Source organism: Paramisgurnus dabryanus, chromosome 12 (genome assembly GCF_030506205.2).
Source record: "Paramisgurnus dabryanus chromosome 12, PD_genome_1.1, whole genome shotgun sequence".
Lineage (NCBI taxonomy): Eukaryota > Metazoa > Chordata > Actinopteri > Cypriniformes > Cobitidae > Paramisgurnus > Paramisgurnus dabryanus.
In genome coordinates, this window is record NC_133348.1 from 14957974 (window position 1) to 14983798 (window position 25825).

The window sequence follows — 25825 nt, forward strand, 5'->3', positions numbered from 1 at the left end:
CAGACATATGGTAAAAGTCTCCAGTGATCACATTGCTACTGTGCAGTTTCAGACTTCACAATCAGATGTCTACATTAAACTCACTATCTTAGACAATGAAAAAGAGGTCATCAGCAACCAAGGCAAAGGCCATGTCATCATCCCAGTCTACTGCTTCTTAGCCGGCAATGGTACGTACACAAACGCACTTCTAAATATGCATCAAAGAGTGTTTGGACATTTAAGCCAGTTAGTGAGCGCTTAATAATCCATCCACCTCACAGGTGTGGCATATTAAGATGCTGATTAGGCAGCATGATTATTGCACAGGTGTACCTTAGGCTGACCACAGTAAAAGGCCATTTTAAAATGTGCAGTTTTACAGTATTGGGGGGTCTAGGGGGGTCCAAAACCAATGCTCACATTTTCACACACAGAAATGAGAACATTTAGATGCGCACACACACACACACACACACACATTCTTACACAAGCCATCTAGTGATATATCTAGACTCACACCAACTTACTAAGGAATAGTTTGCACTTCTTTCTCTTTCTTTAGTCTTAGTCTTCTTGTCCACCCACCCCACATTTTGTCTTAACACATATTCACTTTATAAAGTCACTGTCTCAGTTACTTAGCTACAGCCTGACTCTGCCAGCTCTTCAATGTATTTATAGGGTATTCATGTGTGTGTTTGCTGATTGCAGGCGGTTCTGTGGCCCAAACGGGGGCGAGTCAGGATCAGGGTGGCCTTACAGCAGAAGGGACTCTGACAGGAGGAAAGGAAGGGAGTGACCGGCACCCTACGGACACACTGGTACCTGTCACAACACACAGCTGCTGTTATTTATGTGTAGTTGTGTGTGAGTGTTTTGTAGTTACTTAACTTCCAAGTTTTTAACTTTCTCTGCTAGAAGGATCAACATAGGCCAGGATTAGTTCTCATGTTGAACCAAAAGTTTTTGTGCTGATTACCACTAATCTACCAGCTGACCTTTTGGAGCTGGTTAACCAAAGAAATCTTGCTGGTTAAGTTTATTATGGTTAAGTTCTTGATATGGGGACACTTGTGCACCACAGTCCAATGGTGCAGACGGGCATCCAATATTCGGGCAGCAAAAATTTCTGGCTGAAAATTTCCCAAAAGTGGAGCGACTGTTTATTCTGCGCTGTTTGGAATTCGCCCTCTGTCTCTGTGTTCGCGTGTGTTTAAGGGCACTCAGTAGTGCATACATGGAGAGACGCATTTCAAAAAGCAAGTGAACATAAAATGTTTCTCTTATTGACAGGGCACAAACAAACAAAATGATCTCCACAGTATTCTTTTTCTAATAAAAACATTTGTTTATGTCTTAAGTGTATGTATAGATTAGAGTCAGAAACCAGTCTGTGCTTATTTGGTCTTAAAGAGACAATTAACCTACGTTCAGATGCAAAAATGAACTAAATGTAAAATTAGATAAACTAGTTAATGATATTGCGTAAATGCGCTCGGTCTCTTCAAAGGTCTTCGCGAATTATTTTGTTATAAGACTCGATTATCATACATCAGGTCTCTTCTACTGTAAGTACACGGAAAAAAATAAGACAAATGATGCGCGTTTGAGTCGGATTTTTATGAAGAATATGTGACTGTTTATGTAACTGGCAAAAGAAAACTTCGCCAACAAAATGTTTGCCAAAAAGCATGCATTTGTATGACATCAAAGTCTATCGATAATCCGTGTCATGTTACTTCAATATCATACAGTATACGCTCAGCATGAAGTCGAGCACACACATTGTCGTCAGTATGGCCTACAAGAAACACGCCTGCCCTCTACAGGTTTTTATATTTCCTGCGTCCCCCACCGAACCCCCCTTTTGCGGGATCTCGCAGAATTTCGGAAGTCTCCGCGGCATTCTGGTCTCAGAGACGCGCATTTTTAAAGGCCACATCTGTAAGTCTGTGTCATTAATGTTAATCAAACAACCAAAGACAAAGAGAAAATCACTTCTGTAGCTTTAATAATAATAATAATAATATTTAATTTATACAATAAAGACAGTGTTATGATTAATTTAATTTGATTTCTGTACTGTACCTAATGCTAATTTTGGATCTTACCTAATGTGCAACTGTGTTCTTTTTTATAAATGTTTGCAATTTCTTTATTTGTTATTAGATTTTTCCCACCCATTTTTTGCTGATCCAAAAAATAATCAGATCCGTGCCTCAAAAACTGTTATGTGATCCGAAGAACCGTGAGTCTTGTGATTTGTCACACCCCTAGTAAAGTTAGTACACAGTGATAGCCATAAATGCAATGGAACTAATAATTGGCATAATAATTTATTTCGGTGTTACGGTTTTCGGCCTTGGTTTCCTCTTTTTCGGTTTCGGCAAAGGATTTTTCATTTCGGTGCATCCCTAAATATATCAAATGAAAGAACAGACCCTCTGCTTTTAAACAAACAATAAACAAACAAAACGGGTGGAAAAAAATCTCTGCTTTAAACTTTTAAATATGTATTTTTCTTAAAAAAAATTTTTTTAGCAAAAAGCTGAAATAAGTGCATTTTCGTAATAGACAAGATAATGACAATGGCAGGGAAAGAGTTTATGTGAGGATATGGATGGTTGATTTCTATTGTTTCCTTTTGTTCATACAGAACATGACTTTTGTTTGTGTGTGTCTTCAGGTTCATAAGTATTGTATACAGGCGGAGGTGTTGCGGGAGAGCTGGCCTTTAAATGAATCTCTTGCCTCCTTCATTCAGAATCTAAGAGACGAGGAGCGCAATGAAATGAAAGGTATAGCAATAAAATTTTCACTTGCATTTAGCTGGTGACTTAGGGTGCTGCCAATGTATACATTTTATCTGTTTGTCTACATTCAAAGATCGCTTTATGATTTGTCATTTATGATACACACTGAATTGTTTTTATCACCTTAGAAAGAGCCATTTTAACCAAAATACCAGTGGCGGCTCATGACTTCTCATCCGAGGGGGGCAAATTCAACATATGTTTTCTGCGCGTCAAGTAATCCTATGTGCATCACGTGTCTTGTCAAAAAAAGTGCCTGCTACACACGCGTCAAAACCGTTTATGATAAAAGAGACGCAAGACACTCCCTTAACAGTAAACTCTGATTACACATGAGATTATGTGAGTATCTGGCAAACGCGAGCGTCTCTTTTATCATAAACCCTTTAGACGCATCTGCAGCAGGCACTTATTTTGACAATACAGACGCGCAGAACACATATCTTGAAATTACGAACCACACACATGACGGGCTACATACATGTTGTGACGAACTTCCAACGAGCTCCCTCGCAAAAAGAAGTCACCGCCGGCACTGCTACATTTGTACACTACAGGTCTCCATACTTGAAAGTCACTTTCATGTTCCTACAGTAGCCCTAAATAGACAAACTGTTCTACAGAGCGTGTTTTGTCCCAATGTTGTCTCAGACGATGACATGTTTGTCCTCTAGCAGCAACTGTAGCTTCTCATTGCGTTTTTAAAATGACGTCAGTTGCATTTTGCAATCTCATTACTCAATGCTGCTAAAATACAAATACTGTACCTCTCCAACAAAGTTTATAACATTTTGGCGCTTTATAGTCCAGGGTCACTTGTAAAAAATAACCCAACCACATCGTCCATCTAAGCAAAACTGCTCAATGCTTTTGCCCTCTTCGTTGTTTGTATTTATGCTCTTTAGAAGTATGTGTATGTGCGCAGGTGTGTAGTGCTGCTTAACCAGGTAATATCCCATCTACTGGCCTGGCACATGTAAAATAAAGCGTATTTACACTTGTATGTATGTGAATTTTATTTAAAGTGCAAAAAAAGACTTTTCAGTCTTTCACTACATCGTTGTCGTGTAAACATAGCCTCAGAAAAGCTGCACATTGTTACGTTACTGTGATGTTCATATTTTTACCTACATTCTCCAAAACATCACATGAAAAAATTTTACTGAGGTTGTTTTTATATTGATTGGATGTGTGATTGGGTGTTTTAGTTTGTCTTTTTGAAAAGAGAGCTGTACACCAATTCAAAAATGCAGCCATGAAAGATGAAGTAATCCAACCATGCAGCACTATTCGAAAATATGAAAACTGAAGTAATTTCAGTCATTCCAGATGGTTTTTGTTTGTATTGTCTGACACATTTATAGTTTCGATTTAGTTTTTGCAAAAACCAGCTTTTTTGTTTCCATTCATTACCAGAAATATTTTTCACTGCTTATTTCGTCTTCATTGCTGTAAATGATGGCAACCATTAGGTCTGTGCGATTTGAATCCATGCAATGACTCCCATCCCACCTGCGCTTCTTTCATTAACCGAGAGCTGGTCGTCACATGTGTAATGGAGGCCTACTGAATTCATCTGCTTGTGGTAAATAGGAAAACGTGATTTGCTTTGGCCTTGGACTGATGACATGAGATCATTTGCTGTGGTCCGCTCGGCAGATAAATTGCAAATAACCTTGATTTTGCAGAGAAAAATGAATAAGCAGCAAGCTCATAGAAATGGAAATGTGAAGAATTAAGATGGATAGAGAGAGGAAGGAGGAGATGATGATGAAGGAGAGAGCGAGTCTATTAGTTATGTGTGTGTTTTGATCGGGCACTAGGGTTGATGTAGATGAGCTACTTTGCATGATGGCCTGTGTCCAGTACCCACATTAAGATTCTTTTGTGATCCTGGTCCCCTGATATTTATTGTATTCCTTGTTTTTTTTATTCATAAAATATGCAATGTATATTTCATAAGATGCGAACGACTAGCACCCTCTTTTTATATTTGCTAACAAACAAGTTATCATTTAGCACATTTTACCACCGTTGATCAAAAGTGGGAATGTATTATGCACTGTGAAGTCGTCTTGTGTATAAGCTTTAGAGGCCTTTGAATGCTGCCTCCATAATTGGTATGCACAGGGAAGTTAGATTGAACCGCCAGGGGGCCCCAGTATTTTTGACATTTGATGTCATGAATTTTCTTTGGAGGTAAAGGGATGCACCCATCCCAAGGGGGTCCGCATACCGAAACGTTTCAGAACCACTGGGTTAAACCAGTATCAGTGGTGTGCTGTCATTTCTTGACGACGCGCAACACAACAGTTATTTACGCCAACTTGAAAGCGCTTAACTTTAAAACGTAACTATACAGTAGGTTGTAATAAACTGCTTGCACAAATGACCCATGGAAGGAGGACAGGTTCAAATATGTACGGTATATCCACGTGTGAGCACTATTTTTGGAATCTACGTTCACAAGCATGTACGTCACGCGTGTCTCTCGTTTCATCTCACAATAAGCTTTTGTAAATGGGTCAATGAGAAGTCAAATGAAGTTGGCTCTTGGCCTCTGGTGCCCTGGGAAGTATTTCTGGAGATGAGAGAATTGAATTAACCCAGTTGAGTGGCTCCCTGTAGACAAGGATCCACCCTGAGCACAGTTACCACACACCAATCAATAAATACACATGGGAACCCGGACAAGCAGGCTGAATCGGATGCATGACTGTCAGCCTTACATGGATGACCCTTCTGTATGAAGGTTCCTTGATTTTTAGCTTAAATGACCTCCATTCTCACATGCTTACTTTAATGCTCACAGTCTGTGTACATTAGCTCTTCTCTTGCATGGTTTGCACATGTCCTGCAAATAATTTGGTGTTTTTAGTACATGCATAATGAAAACGCAAACACACAACAACAGATGATGTGTTTTATAGGAGGAGCCATTGTACAGTAAGATAAGAAACCAATATTGCACATTTTCTCAGTAGAGAAATGGAGATTCCCATAATTCTTTATTATATAACATTTTATTCACGTGTGGTGGTTTATAAAATAGATGAATGTTCCTAAAGTTTATTCCAATTTTTTAAAGAGCGATTGGCAATGCATAACATTGCAATAGACATTGCTGGACATATCTAAAATAGCTTTCTGTAATATTGATTCAGTGTCACAGGGACACAGAGAGTGAGGTTGATAAATAGTGACATTTCGGTAACACTTGTCTGTCAGAGAGCATGGCTGGACTTCAGATTAAATCAGTGATCAGGATGCTGTGATGTCCTTATGGATACTGCAGGAGCCCTAAGTAAACTGTTCAGGAGGATGTGCCCTTATAAATAGAAAGTCAGTAGAAGGTAAATGTGATTAAGGGTTTTGGTGTGTTCAGCTTTTTTTAATAGAGCAATACTGCCATCTAGCAGGATATACAAATTCATGTGGAGTTCTAACAGCAATATGAGGCTTTACATGAAACATTTTAAAATGTGAAACCTCTGCATTGCTAATCCAACAATAATATTTAGCAAAAATAATATTTTTTCAAGCTTTTGTCATAAATTGCTACCTTTCCTGCCACTGATCTGATGAATAGAGGCACACCTCATACACCATTGGTTTAGCCAATACTGCAGTGTTGTCAGTGTATATTAGGCCTGTCAAAATTGCTTGATAATGACGTTCGAATATTCCCTCTAAAAAAAACACGAATATTCGAATTATCCGAATATCTGGTTGCCCATTTTTTCAATGACGGGCATTACGTCAGTAACAGGACAAATTAATACAAAGAGACATAACTACTTGTACAGGTAGTCTATTTAAGTTTGAACATATTTGACAACCCATTTTACCTACACAAAAACAAGTAAACCAAGAGACATCAAAGATATGACTCACAAAGCAGACAGCCACGCCTCTACCACTGTGGGCGTTTTGCCCCCAAAAAAATTTTTATTTCGAATATGAATTTTCACATTCAAAATTCGTTATTTTTTAACTATTCGAATATATATTCAAATTTAGAATATTCGTTGACAGCCCTAGTGTATATACATTAGGGATGCACCGAATCCAGATTTTTTGGGTTCGGCCGAATATCGAATCCTACTCGCATCCTTATTCCATTAACACAGTAAAACACATTAATGAAGTAAACAACGTCCACAGCAGTGTATTTTTCATTTTATTTGATTTTAACTGTAAAAAAAAGGATAGGCAACATTATGCCAGGATGACAAGTGGGAAAAACTATTTTGACAATTACCATAAGCCTATGCATAATAAAGGCGGAATGCGCTAGTCTTTTCCAGGTGCGTCCAGGAAATGTGAACCGCCCCTAAGGCTCGCCGAAAAAAATTCTTATCTCCACATCAGCATCCGATGTGTGTAATAAACGCCACGTGACATTTAATTTTATCTGTTTAATCTCTCTGTTTAATCTTGGCAGTGTTTGGGGATTTTTTGGACGGCACTTCTGCATCTGTTGGTGCAGATCAGCAAAACAAAGATGGCCAGAAATCTGCTCCTAAATCAACACACAAGGTCAAGGAACGAGAAAAGGACAAAGACAAACCAACATCCAAGTCGAGTTTCACTATGGGCCAAGTCAGTGTGAGTATGTGTGTGTCTTTGTGTGGTGTCCAATCCCACCTTATATTTTAATCTTCCCTCCCTAGTTTTACTATCAAAAGAACTTCTTTCATATTTAAAGGGGCACTTCACTTTTTTTGAAAATTTTTCAGCTCTGTTTTTAGAGTTAAACATTTGAGTTTTACTGTTTTGGAATCCATTCAGGTTATCTCCGGGTCTGGCGCTAGCACTTTTAACATAGCTTAGCATAATTCATTGAATCTGAATAGACCATTAGCATCGCGCCAAAAAAAAAAAGAAACAAAGAGTTTGGATATTTTTCCTATTTAAAACTTGACTCTTCTGTACATTGTGTACAAAAACTAACGGAAATTTAAAAGTTGCGGTTTTCCGATATATACTCTTATTCTGGCGTAATAATCAAAGACTTTCCTGCCGTAAAATGTCTGCAGCAGGCATAGTGATTACCCATTGGCCGAAAATAGTCCCCTTAGTAACTTTCAATGGCAGGGGACTATTTTCAGGAAAATGAGCATATTTTCAAAAAAAGTGGAGTGTCCTTTTATTATGTTAATTAAAAATGCAGATTTCCCTCCCAACAGTGTACATGCTGCATATCAAGCATTTTCATTTGGTATTTTTTAATTTAGCACAAATCAGCCAATCTACAGTACTTTATTTACACACAATGTGGGATTTAAAGCTACAATAAATACCTGCACATATGTTGTGTGCAGAATTTGGATGCAACTAAGCCCCACTGGACCCTGCGTGTGGTGAGTGACCAAAGTGAAGCAGGAACTATAGAGTTAAAGAAAGACACCGAAAAACTAGAGGAGATCAGAGCGATGAAACTGGCCTGGGAAAGTGCTGAGCCTGGCAGAGCAGCAAAGGTACTACACCTAAATCCTCTGCAAAGCTACATCCGCTCTGTGTGCACAAGCAGTCTTATCTGTAACTGGTTTTGATTTGTCCTGAAGGCTCATCAGAACCGGCAGCGCTATCTCAAACAGCTACAAGCAAATGCGGAGGGCAAAGAGCCTATCACAGCTGAGACAGGTTATACACAAAGATCCAAATACGTACACACCAGGGGGAAGGATTCACTGAATTTTTGTTTGGTGCAAAAAAATGGCTTCTTATTCACTAAACACCTGCCGTTATGTGAAACAGTAATGTGCTGCATTAAACTATCAACTTTTTTCACACCAATGCCTTCTTTATGCAAGTCAATTTGGCTTGTGGTGGATTGCACCTGCTTTAATTTATCAGCGCTTCAAAATGTAGATAGCTTGTGCACTGCACCATCAATGGCAGCAATTTTTTTGTGAATTCTCACTTTAGGTTTTATTTTAATACAGTGGTACAGTATAAGGGATGTTTATTAATGTGTCTGTGTGTTTGAATGATTGTTCCCTGTTTCCATAGGCGCGCCCCAGTCCCAACAGAGCGGAGAGATCAGGGTCCTCTCAAAGAACATTAGCAAAACTGACATGGATTATACACCATTTTTTAGGTACACCACACACGCGCACACACACACACGTGCGCGCGCGCACACACGCACACATTCTGGGTTCCATTCTATTCCCCTTACCTACCCCATTCCCTAACCCCAACCATCACAGAAACTTTCTCCTACTTCACATTTTCAAGAAACATCATTCTGTTTGATTTATAAGCTTGTTTCCTCATGGGGACATCAAAATGTCCCCACAAGGTCACAAAAACACTGGTATTCCTATCTTTGTGGGGACAATTGGTCCCCACACATGATAATTACCAGGTACACACACACACACACACACACACACACACACACAGTCTGTTAAACGTGACACATGCACATTTATATTGTTTCTCTCAAATGTTCACATGTTCCAAAGCAAAACCCAAAAATATTATCTAAAAACCCATGCAGGAAGTCTTTGCCCCAGCCTCGTCTGAAGGATGAACTGATTGAGGAGGAACAGAGAAGGGAACGTTCAGAGAAGTTCCAAAGCTTCCGTCTGATCTGGGACAACATTCTGGAACAACGTAAACAGGAAAAAATTACACGCAGGGAAATGATGAAAAGACAGCTGGAGACTTACGTTGGTTTTCAGGTTTGTAATGTGTTGATATGGTAATTGCGTGAATTAATATTCCCACAACACTAAGGCCTGGTTTCACAGACAAGGCTTAGCTAAAGCCAGGACTAGGCCTTAGTTAAAGGTGACATAGAATGATTGAACGGAGTATTTATCCTTGTTCTGTGATGTGACATGTAGCCAAATTTTTTTGTTTGGGTCTGTAATGCCTTAGGAGCTTCCTAAAAACCTCTCTCAGATAGCTCTATTAGGGTGGGGGATTTTAAACAAGTGGTTTTGCACCTATTTGGCTCCCCCTACTGGCTTAACTTGCAATCTCATTACTGATTGGCTAACTTTGCTGCCACTCAAAAAATTTTGCCAATTATTTTAAAGTGGAGGGGCAGTGAGATGCCTGTGATGTCATAAGCATCAGATTTTCAGATTGGGCAGTTTTCTGGTTGACATTTCTAAAAGTGGAATTTCTATGAGACTGAGATGTTTAGCATGTTTAGCACTTTTTGTATGTTTGTGAATGTGGGTAGACTACCATTATTCAACAAAGACAAGGTAAAAATGGTTTTTCATTCTCTGTCCCCTTTAAAGTAAGATGTTTAAGCATCTTATATAAACATGCCTTAAGGGGCGTGTACACCAAAGCGTTTAAACGCAGGTGGATGACGACTGTAGGCGCTTGCCAACTTTGGTTGCCATGATGAGTTGTTTTTCAGTCGTTGAACGATGTGCCGGTTGGTTGTTTTAATATTTGTCCCGCCCCTCACGAGCTGAGCGTTTAACCCAAAATTTCTACACTCAGCACAGACAAATCCCACCAGCTGCTGCCAATTTTTGAAAAGCGTGGCGCTTCCATTGGAAACAATTAAAAACATACGCCGCCGGTGTGCATGCACCCATAGAAAAAGATTTTACTATAAATGAACACGGGAGTATATTTGTAATCAAGCAAAAATAGGAGCACCGTTGACTTCTGTAGTAGGAAAAACAAATACTTTAGAAGTCAATGGTGGGTTTTTTGGGGTTTTTTTGAACGCGTGAACTATCCCTCTAACCCTTGTCTGTAAATAGAGTGTTTTAAGTATTGCTATTTATACAATAGTCATGCAGTAGTTACAATGCATAACATACACGTCATTAACATATATAATTACTTTAAAGGGGACAGAGAATGAAAAACCATTTTTACCTTGTCTTTGTTGAATAATGGTAGTCTACCCACATTCACAAACATACAAAAAGTGCTAAACATGCTAAACATCTCAGTCTCATAGAAATTCCTCTTTTAGAAATGTCAGCCAGAAAACAGCCCTATCTGAAAAACTGATGCTTATGACATCACAGGCATCTCACTGCCCCTCCACTTTAAAATAATTGGCTAAATTTTTTGAGTGGCAGCAAAGTCAGCCAATCAGTAATGAGATTGCAAGTTAAGCCAGTAGGGGGAGCCAAATAGGTGCAAAACCACTTGTTTAAAATCCCCCACCCTAATAGAGCTATCTGAGAGAGGTTTTTAGGAAGCTTCTAAGGCATTACAAACCCCAAAAAAAAATGTTTGTCTACATGTCACATCACAGAACAAGGATAAATACCCCGTTCAATCATTCTATGTCATTTTTAAATGAATGAAGCAAATATTTATTAATGCTTTTGTTATAGGACGCTATGGATGCGTACCGGCAAAAGATGCTCAAGGCCCGCGAGGCATATCGTACCCATGTCTTAGAGCAGCAGTCTCTTAATAAGGAAGAAGTGTCTGTGGAAGCAACTGAACAGGTGGAGAAAAACCCTACTCAGATTCAACCAGGTGCACGTAAGAGTGCAAACAAGAAGAAGTGATCTGATTGGTCACAACTATACAACATTAAACTGGAGTGGTCTGTACTTTAAGTACAATTATTAATTTTATTGATCTGCTTATTAGAAATTTCACATGATCTCTTTCTGTTATTTTGTAGTTTAATAGTACTGTTAGATTTGTTTAGAATTTGATCTAAAGGATATCAATTGTGACTTTTTTCAGTTAATCGGTTAGTTCGTCAAGTTATTTATTTATATAGTGTTATTTATCCCCCTTTGCAGTCTTGAAAGACCTGTCAGCATGAGCTTAAAGCATTGATGCTCAATAAAGATAATGCCCTATAGCATTAGTTTCTATTACTTAACTTGGCAGATCAGCTCATTATCACAAAGAACTCAAAGTCAAATACAATGTAACTTATTGATTATATACATTATGACCAGAATACATCTAAGCAATTCAAAAACTGTCAATAAATTGCTATCTAATAAATTAGAAAATAATAGATAAACAAGTCAAATGTATTTTAATTTTATTGCATTTACACCTACAGTATATTTACATTTTTCGGCTTGTGTCAGAACATTTTCTGCCAGCTGCATTGCAGCTGTCCATAAGGAGTGAATGACCTCAGTTATTTGTAGGATGTCTGTCCTGTTGGATATTTTTTTTAAGAGTGCTTTAGGTTTTTGGAAGGCCTGCTCCAGGATATATTATTCCATTCCAGTGGACAGTTAGAGCATTACTCACATCCATGCTGAAGATGCCTCTGCTCATGAGGATAATTAAGGTTAAATCTCCCTCTCTCTTTCCTTATTTTCTATGTCTTGTTATTTCCTAGCTTTAAAGCACAGACAAATCAGAGTAGGTCATTTTTCATCTTTCTTTTAAGTGGTGTAGAATCAAAGAGGTGCGCGTGTAGGTGTGTTCAGACTCCAGTCTGTGGTTGACATCCGACCAAAACAACCTTCGTAACTCCAGCAATAAGGGAGCTAATTCACTAAGCCATGGTCAAAACTTACACGCACACAAAACATTGCATTTTTTTCCTTGCATCACTGCACATTTAGCTCAATATGAAGTATGGGGCTCGTGGAAAGTGCAGGATTTAATTCCAGATATCCATGAGTGCCAAACACCCACGCTGCACTATGAAAGAGCCATTACTGACTCATATTAGCCCTGCATGCCCTATTCTGGCTGATGGGACATCAAGAAAACCTAGAGAGTATTTATTGTAGTGTTGTGCCGTGACTTTTTTCTGCGGTATGATTTTAAAAGTCCTCACATATTTACATTATCACAGGGTCTCCATACTACAGTACAGCGCCCACAAAGGGGGATGTTATTGTTGATCCTGTGGCCTAATGTTTTTAAAACCTGATGTGGCCTGTTTCTTTCTTTTTAACTTGAAAGTTTTAAACCTGTCCATTTTTTGTTCTGCTGAACACAAATTAATTTATTTTGAAAAATGGTAATAACCAAACAGATCTGGGGCACCATTCACTTCCATAATATTATTTTTTCCTACTATGGAAGTCAATGGTGCCCCAGATCTGCTTATTAACAAACATTCTTCATTTGTGTTTAGTAGAACACAGAAATTTATACAAGCTTGGAACAAATTAAGGGAGAGTACATTATTTGTGAACTATCCATTTAAAGATGTTAAGTGAAAGAAATGCTTGGTAATTTTTTGTTATCATGTAATGTTTATTATAGTACAAGTGTATAAATGAAACTACCAATTATATTTGTTATGTGGTGCGTAGACATTACCTCCTGTTCTCTCGAAGCAGTAGTTTGACGCCTACATATTCAGGTGAACCTGTTGAATACCGATCGAGGTAACAGTTATGAGACGAATTCCCTGCTGTTTATGTAATGAAACAGTGCAAGTGTGGAGATAGGTGTGATAAAGCAGAATCCCCATTTGATGCCGTGCATCACCCTAGACACATGAAATGTGTTATGTGATTTCCTGTACAGAATCGGATACTTCTAGAAGTAATAGAAGACATCATTCAACATGATGTCTGATCAAAACAAAACAAATGAATACACTGGATCAGATGTACAGTATAGGCACCCGCAGTAGTTTTATTTTGACCTTCAACTTAGATGTTTATTTTAGCTTTAGATAACCTTTCTTCAAACGTGCAGTAAAACCCAGCCAAGATTTTCTTTTGTTTACATTAGACCTTAAAGGAATAGTTCACTGGTCCTTTGTGAACTGTTCAGTGAACCGTTCCTTTAATTTTATGGTATACATTAAAATGAACTCCACTGAACACATTCATGATTTATTTGCATGCAGACTGTGAGTCAGACCACACTGCCCCAAAAGATCAATGAATGACCTCACTTATACACTTATGTCTCAATGGGGACAATCTCCCATAGCCATATTCCATTATCTAGTTTTTACTGAGTATACGTTGCGTTGTTGGGACGATTCATATTAAGGTTTTAAAAAATTAGCTGCTTTGCGCTTTCGGCCATATAGTACAAATTAATATATTTTAGTAGGATATGTAATGATGTACTGTATATATACTCAAACCAATAGCATCTTAGGCCCAGTTATGATTATTTGGTGACCCCTACTGTTCATTGTAGTTAACAGATTCTTGTTTAAGCTTAGCTGATACTAATGTCATCGGTCTGCATCTCTCTCACTGGCTAATCAGACAGTAGTATTAAATCTTAGGCTGTGTCTTATTCACAAATACTCTAGAAATGGACAGAGAGCAGTGAGGTTATCACTATTGTCAGACTAAGCCATTGTCAGCTGTCATTCAAATGAATGTGGCAATGAAATGTCAAGATGTTTAAAGGGATACTCCAGCGAAAGAAAAAAAATGACGCCATGATATACCCACCCCCAAGCCATCTGCAATGTAAATGATTATTTTTGTTCAGACGTACACAATTTAAGTTATTTTTGAAAATGAACTGGCTCTTACAAGCTTTATAACTGTAGTAAACAGGGTCCAAGGAACAGCTTATGCCTTTAAAGCCCCAAAAAGTGCATGCATCCTTCACAGACATAATCCACATGGCTCCAGGAGGTTAATAAAGGACTTCTGAATGTAATCAATGCGATTTCCTTAGACTTGTAGGTTATTTTAAACATCTAGTATTTAAAATGTTGACCCTTACATGTATAGCCAAACCTGTAAGCACACACATAATGTAAATTGGGACATAACGTAGACTTCTACAATATATTGATTTTATATCAAATTAATTTTGATAACTATAGTCCATCCTACACCCTAATTTTTCCAAGTAATTATGTCCTCAGACAACCCCAATGAGACATTTTAGCTATTTGCTATTATAGTCCTGATGTTGAAGCTGATTAATTGGAAAACACTATTCTTTACAATACACTTCAGTATTAAACATGCCTTACATTCCTCTCAGTTTAAACCCCGGGGTTCATTTACCGGACGAATATTTGCATAGTGTATCATTTTATGAATTATTCATAAGTTGTTGGAAGGTCATCAAAACAAAATAATAATGACATGCTGGGCGTTCTGATTATAAAATAAAGCACACACTCGCTGTGTAATCATCATCAGCTTGTGTAAGGTGCCGCTTTAAATAAAGGGGTGGGACAAAATATGCCAAGGGTAAAGGGACACCTAATTAGATTGGACAGGCAATCGACATCATCCGCTGCACGCGGCATTTACACCGAGATTATTTTCATTACCTGTGTCACTTTGCACTTCTCATAATCATTCATGTCAATAATATTTAGATGGGGAGAAACTGAGGTGTGAATGTTCTGTGGGTAAAGAAATAGTCCTCCCAAAAATGACTTTTTAATTATGAATCATTATTCACAGTATTGCATCTTGTTAATATTTATAATCTTTGCTTAGATGTTTTAATTAATTAGGTGATATGGTTAACAAAAGCAATCTGTAGAACTCATTATATGAAAATGAATGTTAGTGTTATTAAAAAATTATTTTGCCTTCCATAGAGAGAAAGATCATGATCAATAAGTAAATTGATTATGTTCATGTAGTTTTTGAGGGTGAATTATTCCCTTTAATATTAGGTAAGAAATTTGTAGTTTTTCCTAGCCTTACTATTTAATGCACATCAAATACTAATAATTAATAACTTTTCTTTGTTGTAATCGTATGCACCGACACTGCTTCAGTAATTAGATGGATTTGTGGCCGCTAGCAGAAAAAACATATCAGTGATACACTGTAGCACCTTGCTTTAGGCTTGCTTCTGTAAACTTTGACCTTTTCTCAGAACAATGCAAACATGCATTAATGACAGGGTCCAATCAAAGCCTAAACAGAAAGCCTATTAATGCAAACATAAACCCACTTAATGCTGAATATAAATGCCCATCCCTTCTTTTTTGTAATAGGGCCAAAATAAATGAGAAACAAAGTCATTGATGTTCTAGCGTGTGGCTTTATGGAGTGTTTGGTGTAGGGAGCAGGTGATTGGTCAGTATTTTGTATTGTACGTAGGAGGACGGCCCTTACCTTATATGGGTCTTATCGGTCTCTCCAAGGACCTGATAAGGAAATGCATGCAATTCTTATCTCCATCATTACACTATGAAAGGGTCTATAATCAAAGGGATCTTTTTCAAACCTGACTGAAGGCTTAGTGTTTGTTTTTTAGCAGCATTGCCCTCATAGGTCTTCTCATGTGTGCTGCCTTTTTGTATAATTGTATAATTTACAAATACTGTGATACATCTGACATTGTTGATATGAAGCAATCGATAGGTGTTTCTTATTAAATGAAAACTGAATGAAGGGAAGCTTCATTATCTGATACTGCAATTTGTACAATGTCAGGAAAAATCGTATACCCTTTGCACTATTTGGGACCAAGTTGAATCTATGATGTATTTATATAAACTCTTTAGGTGAACAGTGGATTTTTTTGAAAAGGTGCAGACTCAGCTATGGAACATTTTTGACCATTTTTCTGACAGTGTAAGTATTCTAACATAACTTAATAGCTGTTTTTTTTAATTGGTGCCATATCATCCCTTGGACAATGACACACTCACAAACCAGACATGCAATATTGTCTGACACAAAGAGCTAAAGAACCTTTAACAGCTACAGTACAAAAGCTGTTGTGATGTAGTCTTTGACTCTCACAAAATACACACAGTGGGCATAAACAGAGTTAAACTCTTGCAGACCTTTATAATACTGATTATGTATCACATCCAGATTACAGGGTGGTGCGATGTTGTATATTATTTATGACTGTGTGTTATGTGATGGTTTAGAGGGGCGGATGCGCTTTCCATCCTGCATCTCTGCGGCTCCAGGTGCAGAGTCCCGCCCCCGTTTCTGCAATGTGACGCGAGGCTCACTCAAAGCGTCGGAGAAAGGGTTGGAAGGCGGCTTGAATAGTCATCCAGTTCGTGGTGCGCATGCGCGGCGCTGCAGCGATGTTTCCGCTTTGAGTGGAAAAGGGGAGGTAGAGAGAGGGATTTGGAGACGCAGCAGGACGCCGAGTCTGGAAAGATTAAAGGGACACCCCGCAAACGCTCACGCAAAAAACTTCCAACGTTCAAGTCCAGCCATGGAGGATATGGTGACAAGCAGTTAAAATGTGAGCTGTAAAGAGACGGGCTGCAAAAACGAGCGAGAGCGGTTATTTCCCCTCATCGTTCACGGGTGATCTCGAGTCCCTCCGTGTCGCGCGCACCGGGGGAAAATGAAGAAGTTTAATATCCGTAAGGTGCTGGACGGTTTGACGGCCGTGTCGTCTCCCACTCCATCCCCTCACCCCGGGGCCAAGGAGAACGATCTTATCCCGGAGACGATCCAGTCTGAACACTTTCAGCTCTGTAAGGTGGGGAAGCTTTCAAGTATCAATGTATCTGCACATCATGCAACATCACTTGATGTGGCTTTTTCTTAAACATCTCACACAAGTGCTACCTAGTGCATGCTTTTTACTTTATCCCAAATAATACGCATCTATTTTCATGTAGGCAGATGCGAACTGTTTAAGTGTAACCATTACAGTAGGACACATTTGCGCACTCACATAGGAAAAACTCATTCTTATATTGTTTGCTTATTTCGCAAAAAAACCATATGCTGTACCAATATTGTAATGCAAATCACAAACCATTACACATCTGAAGAGCCATAATTCTCTATTACGCACCGGCGGAATACGTTTCTACATAAAGACTCATACTTATGTTAAATCCACCACTGTTATGTCATACTCTGTATGATATGAATACTCAGTAAATATGATTTTGTACAAGCAGGTGCGTTTGTTGAAAGAGCTGGCTCTGTTTTGAAAATGCGCACAAATGCGTAAAATATGCCTGCGTGACAGGGGTCCGTTTGTACCCAACACGAAACGCTTTTATTGCACATCGATTTTCAACACTAGACTGTTTTTACCTTTACAGTGGTGAAAACTGCAACTTTGGCTGTATTTTGTTAAATCGTGTGGTTAAAATGTAGCTGGGATGCTTGAGTGGAGAGAGGGAGGAGGTGGGGGGTAAACAACCCGCTTCTTGCATAATCTACGGTGCCTGGGATTACTATGTAATTTACCGTGATGAGTATTTTCATTGAACATAAAATTGATCTTTTTGACACTAGTGTGCTTTCCCCCCTCGACATTTTTGGCCACCGTAGGTGACCATGTTGTTGTCTGGGTAGGGGCTCGCTCGGTTTTGATACGCGACCACTGCGACCTGCGAAACAGTCACAGTAATGAATGTTATGAATAGGCCCGGTTGAAGTGTTGGTTGCCTTTCCTGGATTAGTTTTGACAGTACAATGGATGAAATTAATCGTTTCCGATGTAAAAACGCGGCTTCTGTCGAGCCTCATCTCTTCAAGTCCATCATGCGCACGCAAACCCAGGTCTAAATGGATTATGAGCCCACGCGCAAGAATGGCACGCTGAAGTATCGCGATTAAGTGCGGCAGTTCCACGTCGGTAGATGTAGTGGTTTCGTAAACCTAGCACATAATAGTCAATTGTGAATACTGACATCCTGTAAGTCTACTTTTTATTCAAAATATCTACATACCAGTTAATGTAAACGTATAAAAAATAAATACTGAGACAGACCTCAACAACAGTTCTCGTCACTGGCTTTAGTATTAATAATGCACGACGTTTAAACGAGTGCTTTTACACAGACTTATCCGTTTTGTCAGATCTAAATTAAATACACCCATACGAACCAAGTTAATGTTGTGTTGGGTTAATATTTAATTCATAATTACAAAAAGATGAGAGTAGATACGAGAGCGATGGACGGATCCTGTTGCTACTGCGCATGACAACGACAGGTACCAGTCCACGCGAGCGCTGCTTACGTAACGCGCTTAGCCACTAAACAAACATACATTGGGAATCAACATTGGGCCTTTGTAGCCAGGTCACAAAAAGTTTTAAAGCCAAAGAAACAGTGACACTTTTGAGCACAGGTGGCTTCAACAAATAGAGCTGCCTAACTAGACAACACCATTTGATTCCCTAATAATGCAGTCTGTGTAGGCAAGTCACAAGGTTTTAAAGCTCAGACCAGGGCTTAAAAACGAAAAAAATTATCAATCGTTTCACTCCGAGCAGAATCGATATTTTAACGTTTCCGTTTTTGCGTTCCTCATTGAACATTTACGTTCCGAAAACGGTTTACTTAGAAAAAATACCGGTTAATAACGTTATTTTAATTCAGGCTATACTTTAACAAATGCATGCATACAGACTAATTTTCACACAAAAATAATAACATAACACATGATATAACTAAACTTCAACATTTCATTAATTGTTAAAACCACAAAAGAAATACCTGCATTCATTTTAAGTATAAACAGCTGAAAAAACGACCCGTTTTCAACCATGTCTTTTACTGGTTGAAACCGCAGCATACTCTGCTGGATGTTTATGTTAAATGTGCCTCTGTAAGTTACCTCAGTGATTCCCGGCTACTGTACTTCTCCCCCACATCCTTCAATATTGCAGACAGACTTGTTAAGACTAACGAATAATAACGAAAAGGAATTTCTTGGTGGCAACCCATCTAAAAAGTAATTGACAGTGGTATAAGTCCCCTGGCTTTTTTGAGTTACAGTTTGCATCTTCATATTTCCAAGCAAGTTTTAACTTAAACATACCTCTGAACATTTGATGGGTAGCTTTGTGGTTGTTTAAGACAAATGCTATCGGGCCGGAGACTCGATCACTGCGGCGCGGGCATTTCACACACGCTATGTGTCAAAGTCACTCATGCTTGATGCGTCAAAGTCACATGTTGTACTGTTCAAATCATGATTGGTCACTGATAAGTACAATATTAAAGAAAACGATAAAATAACGTTATTAACCGGTTAATGGTCATTTTAAATAAACGTTTCTGTTCAGAACGATTAAAATTGATTTCGTTTTAGTTTTCGTTTTTGTTCCTGTTAAAATTTCGTTCGTTTCCGGTTTTCGTTTTCGTTCCTTGAACCGGTTCAGAGCCCTGGCTCAGACGAAGAAACACAATGACAACCATTATTGAGCAGTGTTATCTTATTCATATAATGCTGTCTAGTTAGGCAGCTCCCTATTTTTGATATTTTTTGCTGCCAAGAAATGCTCTCTATGTAGACAAGTCACAAGGAATTAATGCAAAACCAGAGACAGGGATGCCAGATGTTAAGCAGAGGTCAATGCATTCGAAGATCTTGGTGTGCAATTAGGTTTTAGTTTGTGTGCATTACACAATAGTTGTAACCCCAAAGGAAATTGTTGTACATTCATTGCCAACATTATATAAATACATATTATGCATAAAATATTATACATACCAATCCAATGCCCAACATATTAATGATATGGATGTATCTGAATGTTCAAAATTTGGGGGGGGGGGGGGTAATTGGAAAATATCATCTAAATATTATGGGAGGCATGAAAATCTCCATATTTCTACAGTGGTTACAACCTTGCACTTTGCATTAGATGTTCCTTTAAACTCTTCTCTCTCTGATTTGGATTTCTAGACCGTACGCCATGGCTTCCCCTACCAGCCTTCCTCTATGGCATTCGACCCCGTCCAGAAGATTTTGGCCATTGGGACTCAGAGCGGAGCTTTACGATTGTATCCTTTATATAATTGAATGTTGATTGTGCGTGTGCTTTGTTTCAGGTCACAGTCCAGTCAGTAAGTATTTGGATTTCTTTACCAGCTGTTTTACCCAGACATAAACTCTCACTGCTTGTGCATTTAGATGTGGTCATCATGATTTTATAAGCCTTTTGTCATGAGATTCAAAATCAAAGCCTTACTGATGTCTGCAATAACTCACTTTTTGCAATTGTATGCCTTACGCAAATGTGACTTAAGTGTCATGCTGCACCACAACAGAATAAGTGATGCCAATTGTACTTAACCGAAGTGATCCACTGTCATGGGTTGTCAGTCAGGGCCTTTATGAGTCTTTCATAAAAGAGCTGTATTATTATTGGATTTGGATCAGGATCAGTTTGGCATGTCACTCTAATGACTGCATTTCTTTCTGTACATATATTCAGTTATCAATTATATTATACAAGTCACGGGTTTTATTTCCACCTCAGAGATGGCAAATAACTTCCTCTCTTATCAAAACCTCCATTCACGCTGTGTTATTCAAAAGATGCCCTTTGATTTCCAATCCCTGGTTTATTCATAGATGCAGAAGCATGAGTTTACTTTTCAGAGCGAACTCGGGTTTAATTGAAATGATCTCTTCTGCGATCACAAAGCAATCATTTGCTATCAATCAGGTCGGTAGATCTCATTTGACTTGCCTTTTGTCATGTTGTGTGATGGCTATGAAAGTTGATGCAAGCAGCAGTCTTATTTGCCTCTGTAATGGCGATGTGCGATATTTAGCCAGATAAACGTTGAAATGAGGGCGAATGGGATTTGATTGTCTCTGATCTACTGGATGGTCTGAGGTGATGCCTTAAAGGGCACCTGTTATGCAAAATCCACTTTTACAAGTTGCTTGGACAGAAATGTGTATTGGTATCTTTTTTAATTTCCTATAAATCAAAGCAGCCTCATAAGACATGCTGTTTTGATTCTCTCATCAATGTGAGGTCACACTGATAAAGCCACACCCATCTTATTACCATAGTTCCCACATTCAGCGAGTTGTATGTTGTTCTCCATATCAAATTAGTGCGATACTATTATCTCAAGATTGAAATGAACAGGAATCAGATCTATTTTAACTGAAAACGCTCACTGTTTGTTGGTAAGAGCTGTAGCTCATTTGCATTTAAAGGTACACACACAAAAACAACCCAAATTGGGGCATATTGGACATGATATAACAAAAGATTGGTGGGTTATTTTGAGCTGAAACTTTACAGACACATTCTGGTCACACCTGACATTAGAGGTGGGCGACATGGGAAAATATCATATCATGGTTGTTTTAGGCAAAATCACGATTTCACGATTTTATCACAGTTATTTTTCATGTTGGTTTTTCAAGACTATTTTGCCATTACCAAGCCTTAATATGGCCATACTAATGCCCCCACTTAAAAATGCAGTCCTACAAGGTAACAGAATATTTACAGACAGTACGCGTACAACAGCGCATGCGTTGTATTGCGTATGTGTCGAACACGGCCAACCGCGCGTAGCCGCGGTGAGTATACTTTAAAAGCTCAGCGATCGCGTGAGAGCCGTCATGTAGTGCACACCTAAGCTTGTCGCTTTCTTGCGCTTGTCGCATATTTGATGTAGACGTGATATTTTTCTAAAAATTGGATCGTGGAGACATTTTTCATAATTAACGATCAGATATCGTCGTAACACACACCCCTACCTAGCATATATTACATCTTGTAAAAATGGGCATAATAGGTGCCCTTTAACTTGGATTTTTGTCACTGACTTTGGCCTGTGGTCAATGTCATGCTTGATTCAGAATTAAGCGTTGAATCATACGCGCTGTCAGCAAAATAGCACATTAGTGACTAACACTAGAAAATACGTTGATCATATACTTGGAATAGTTAACATATTCTGTTGTATTTGATATATTATGTTGTATTTCTAGCTCAGGCTGCATTGTGTATCCGTAGCTCGGAGCAGATTTGTGTAAACTTTTCCCTGTTTGAGAATGACTGAAAGTGGCAGATCAAGAGAGCAGAATGACAGAATCCTGGCAAAATCATCAAAGATTAGAGCAGTAGGAGGGAGAGGAGAAACTTCAGTATGAGGCCAGTGGGCAAATGCAATGTGATCCCAAAAGAATTCTGCACTTCAGATCGGAGCCTCTGCTTCCCCAAAGTGACACGACACCCGCGTGTTAAAAGACCAGAAAGAAAACCCACATGACATGTTTGGCATTAAATTCTCTAAAAAAGCTAAGTGCTCACGATCTGTTTCCAGCGGTCACTGGTAGTGTTAAATTTTTGCGCTGATTGTCGCAAAGCTGACTTGAATAAAAATTGTGTTTAAACAAGTTTTAACACTTCCATCACCAGCCATTGGTCAGATTGTTTGATTGGCCAATGGCAGACAAGGATTTCATTTTATTGCTGTGCGACTTTAACAAAATGAATGAGCCATAGTGCTTTCCCGTTTCGAGGAAATTAACCTTTAAAGGGGATAGTCCACCCAAAAAATTGTTTACTCTCATGTTGTTACAAACGTGTATACATTTCTTTATTTAGATGAACACAAAAGAAGATGTTTGTAACCAAACAGAACAAAAGCCCCATTTACATCCATAGTAGGAAAATAATACTATGGAAGGCAGTGGGGCTTCCGGATGGTTTGGTTAAAAACATTCCTCAAAATATCTTCCTTTGTGTTCATCAAAACATAGAAATGTATACAGGTTTGTAACAAGAAATTAGAGTGAGTAAATGATGACAGAATTTGTCATTTTTGGGTGAACTATCACTTTAAATGGTTTACATACACTCACCAAAAGGATTATTAGGAACACCATACTAATAATGTGATGGACCACCTTTCGCAAGGTGCTAAAAGCATTCTTTAGAAATGTTGGCTCATATTGATAGGATAGCATCTTGAAGTTGATGGAGATTTGTGGGATGCACATCCAGGGTACGAAGCTCCCGTTCCACCACATCCCAAAGATGCTCTGTTGGGTTGAGATCTGGTGACTGTGGGGGCCATTTTAGTACAGTGAACTCATTGTCATGTTCAAGAAACCAATTTGAAATGATTCAAGCTTTGTGACATGGTGCATTATCCTGCTGGAAGTAGCCATCAGAGGATGGGTACATGGTGGTCATAAATAGATGGACATGGTCAGAAACAATGCTCAGGTAGGCCGTGGCATTTAAACGATGCCCAATTGACACTAAGGGGCCTAAAGTGTGCCAAGAAAACATCCCCCACACCATTACACCACCAGCCTGCACAGTGGTAACAAGGCATGATGGATCCAAATTCTGACTCTACCATCTGAATGTCTCAACAGAAATCGAGACTCATCAGACCAGGCAACATTTTTCTAGTCTTCAACTGTCCAATTTTGGTGAGTTCATACAAATTGTAGCCTCTTTTCCTATTTGTAGTGGAGATGAGTGGTACCCAATGGGGCCTTCTGCTGTTGTAGCCCATTCGTCTCAAGGTTGTGTGTGTTGTGGCTTCACAAATGCTTTGCTGCATACCTCAGTTGTAACGAGGGGTTATTTCGGTCAAAGTTGCTCTTCTATCAGCTTGAATCAGTCGGCCCATTCTCCTCTGACCTCTAGCATCAACAAGGTATTTTCGTCCACAGGACTGATGCATACTGGATGTTTTTCCCTTTTCACACCATTCTTTGTAAACCCTAGAAATGGTTGTGCATGAAAATCCCAGTAACTGAGCAGATTGTGAAATACTCAGACTGCCCCGTCTGGCACCAACAACCATGCCACGCTCAAAATTGCTTAAATCACCTTTCTTTCCCATTCTGACATTCAGTTTGGAGTTCAGGAGATTGTCTTGACCAGAACCACACCCCTAAATGCATTGAAGCAACTACCATGTATTGGTTGATTAGATAATTGCATTAATGAGAAATTGAACAGGTGTTCCTAATAATCCTTTAGGTGAGTGTATATAGTAGTTGTGTCTGCATATTAAGCTGGGATAGGTGGAAGTGTTTTAACATCTTAATTTTTACAATCATTTGAATAATTCAACAACGGTGGGTGAAGCCCACTGTTTTGGGTGGTCCCTGTCCCGTGAATTGTATTTTCAAGCACGGAGGCGTGAGAATGACACGCTCATTACTCAACTACCTCGCAGGCACGAGGACTGCCTGACTCACACGCAGATCTATTGATCAACCTTACGCACAAAAAGTGGTGTGAGGACCTCATGGTATAGCAGATACATTGTAAGTAGTCTCATGAGTATTTTCACTTCCTCTACTGTCCGTGACGTTATTGACTGCTAAGCACAAATGTGTTCTTTCTCCAGCATTGATTCGCTAACAGTGTAATTGAAAATATAACCAACTATGAGTGTTATAATTTTATTCATAATGATGATGATTGGCCTCTTTAAAATGAATGAAGATGTTATGTCACAAAGATCACACCTCGTACCCAACGTGAGGGTTGTTTAGAGCTTGCAATAAACACGTTGTGTATAATATATCTGTAATAAAATATCTTGTATAGACGTGGTGGATGTGTCCAGTACCCGCTGAGGAAAATGCTTACAGGCCAGCAGCATCCAAAGTAGCACACAAATTCAAGTTAGATTTAGACCTGGGAAATCTAAAATGGTTAACCAATCGCTTTTTCGCATGCTAATTTAATTTTTCACCAGACGTTGGACCGCATGCATGAGATTGTGGTATATTTTAGGTACTGTAGTGATGGATTTTAATTCAAATCAAAAAGACCTTGTTTTCTCTCTAATAATGTTTTTATTCTTTATCAACTATTTGCTGACTAAGTACAATAGACACTTAAAAGTTAAAGCGAACCCATTGCACACTTGCATTACATGCATTATAAGCACATAAATACAAATATGCTAGCCGTGTGCTGACTGTGCTCATTTCTTTGTGTTACTTGCGATTTATTTAGTTTTTTCTGCGTCATGCATGTTAGCCCAACACACCCATACACATTTATACACATGGACGTTGCCTGAGGACGCCCATGCATGCCACTACTTACATAATCCACAGGATCATCTCAAGATCTGGGCAGCAGCGTGTATGCGTGTGCGCTCTGATCCGCTGGAGCAAAGACTTTAACTCCGTCCTCTGTGCAATAATGGCACAGCAGTCGTCTATTATTAAGCGTGCGTGTGAATGTGTTACTGTACTCTGCTGCTGCACCGCTGGAAGAGGCTGTTCAGAACTGAATGAATCAGATTTTGAGAATTGAATGAATTTGAATGAATCGGATCAGGCAATAGCTGGCTTCTGGTTTTGAAGATGATGGTTTAGACGGTAATTGATGTGTTTGTTAAAGAGGACATTTCACAAGACTTTTTTAAGATGTCAAATAAATCTTTGGTGTCCCCAGAGGATGTA

The 25825-nt window shown here is 38.8% G+C and overlaps 2 protein-coding genes across 2 annotated transcripts in view; both read left to right on the plus strand.

Annotated features, from left to right (window-relative positions):
- adgb (androglobin) overlaps positions 1-12897 on the plus strand; it is a 53392-nt gene extending 40495 nt beyond the window's left edge. The window contains exons 27-35 of the mRNA XM_065256778.2: positions 4-170; positions 694-803; positions 2669-2780; positions 7240-7403; positions 8120-8275; positions 8363-8441; positions 8811-8898; positions 9304-9487; positions 11126-12897. Coding sequence (XP_065112850.1) covers positions 4-170; positions 694-803; positions 2669-2780; positions 7240-7403; positions 8120-8275; positions 8363-8441; positions 8811-8898; positions 9304-9487; positions 11126-11305 — 1240 coding nt within the window. The 3' untranslated portion in view covers positions 11306-12897. The remainder of the gene's footprint in view (positions 1-3; positions 171-693; positions 804-2668; positions 2781-7239; positions 7404-8119; positions 8276-8362; positions 8442-8810; positions 8899-9303; positions 9488-11125) is intronic.
- Positions 12898-16168: 3271 nt separating this feature from the next.
- The window catches only part of stxbp5a (syntaxin binding protein 5a (tomosyn)), a 117444-nt gene continuing 107787 nt past the window's right edge, over positions 16169-25825 (plus strand). The window contains exons 1-3 of the mRNA XM_073811406.1: positions 16169-16255; positions 16561-17132; positions 20309-20406. Of these exons, the coding sequence (XP_073667507.1) occupies positions 16995-17132; positions 20309-20406 (236 nt within the window). The 5' untranslated portion in view covers positions 16169-16255; positions 16561-16994. The remainder of the gene's footprint in view (positions 16256-16560; positions 17133-20308; positions 20407-25825) is intronic.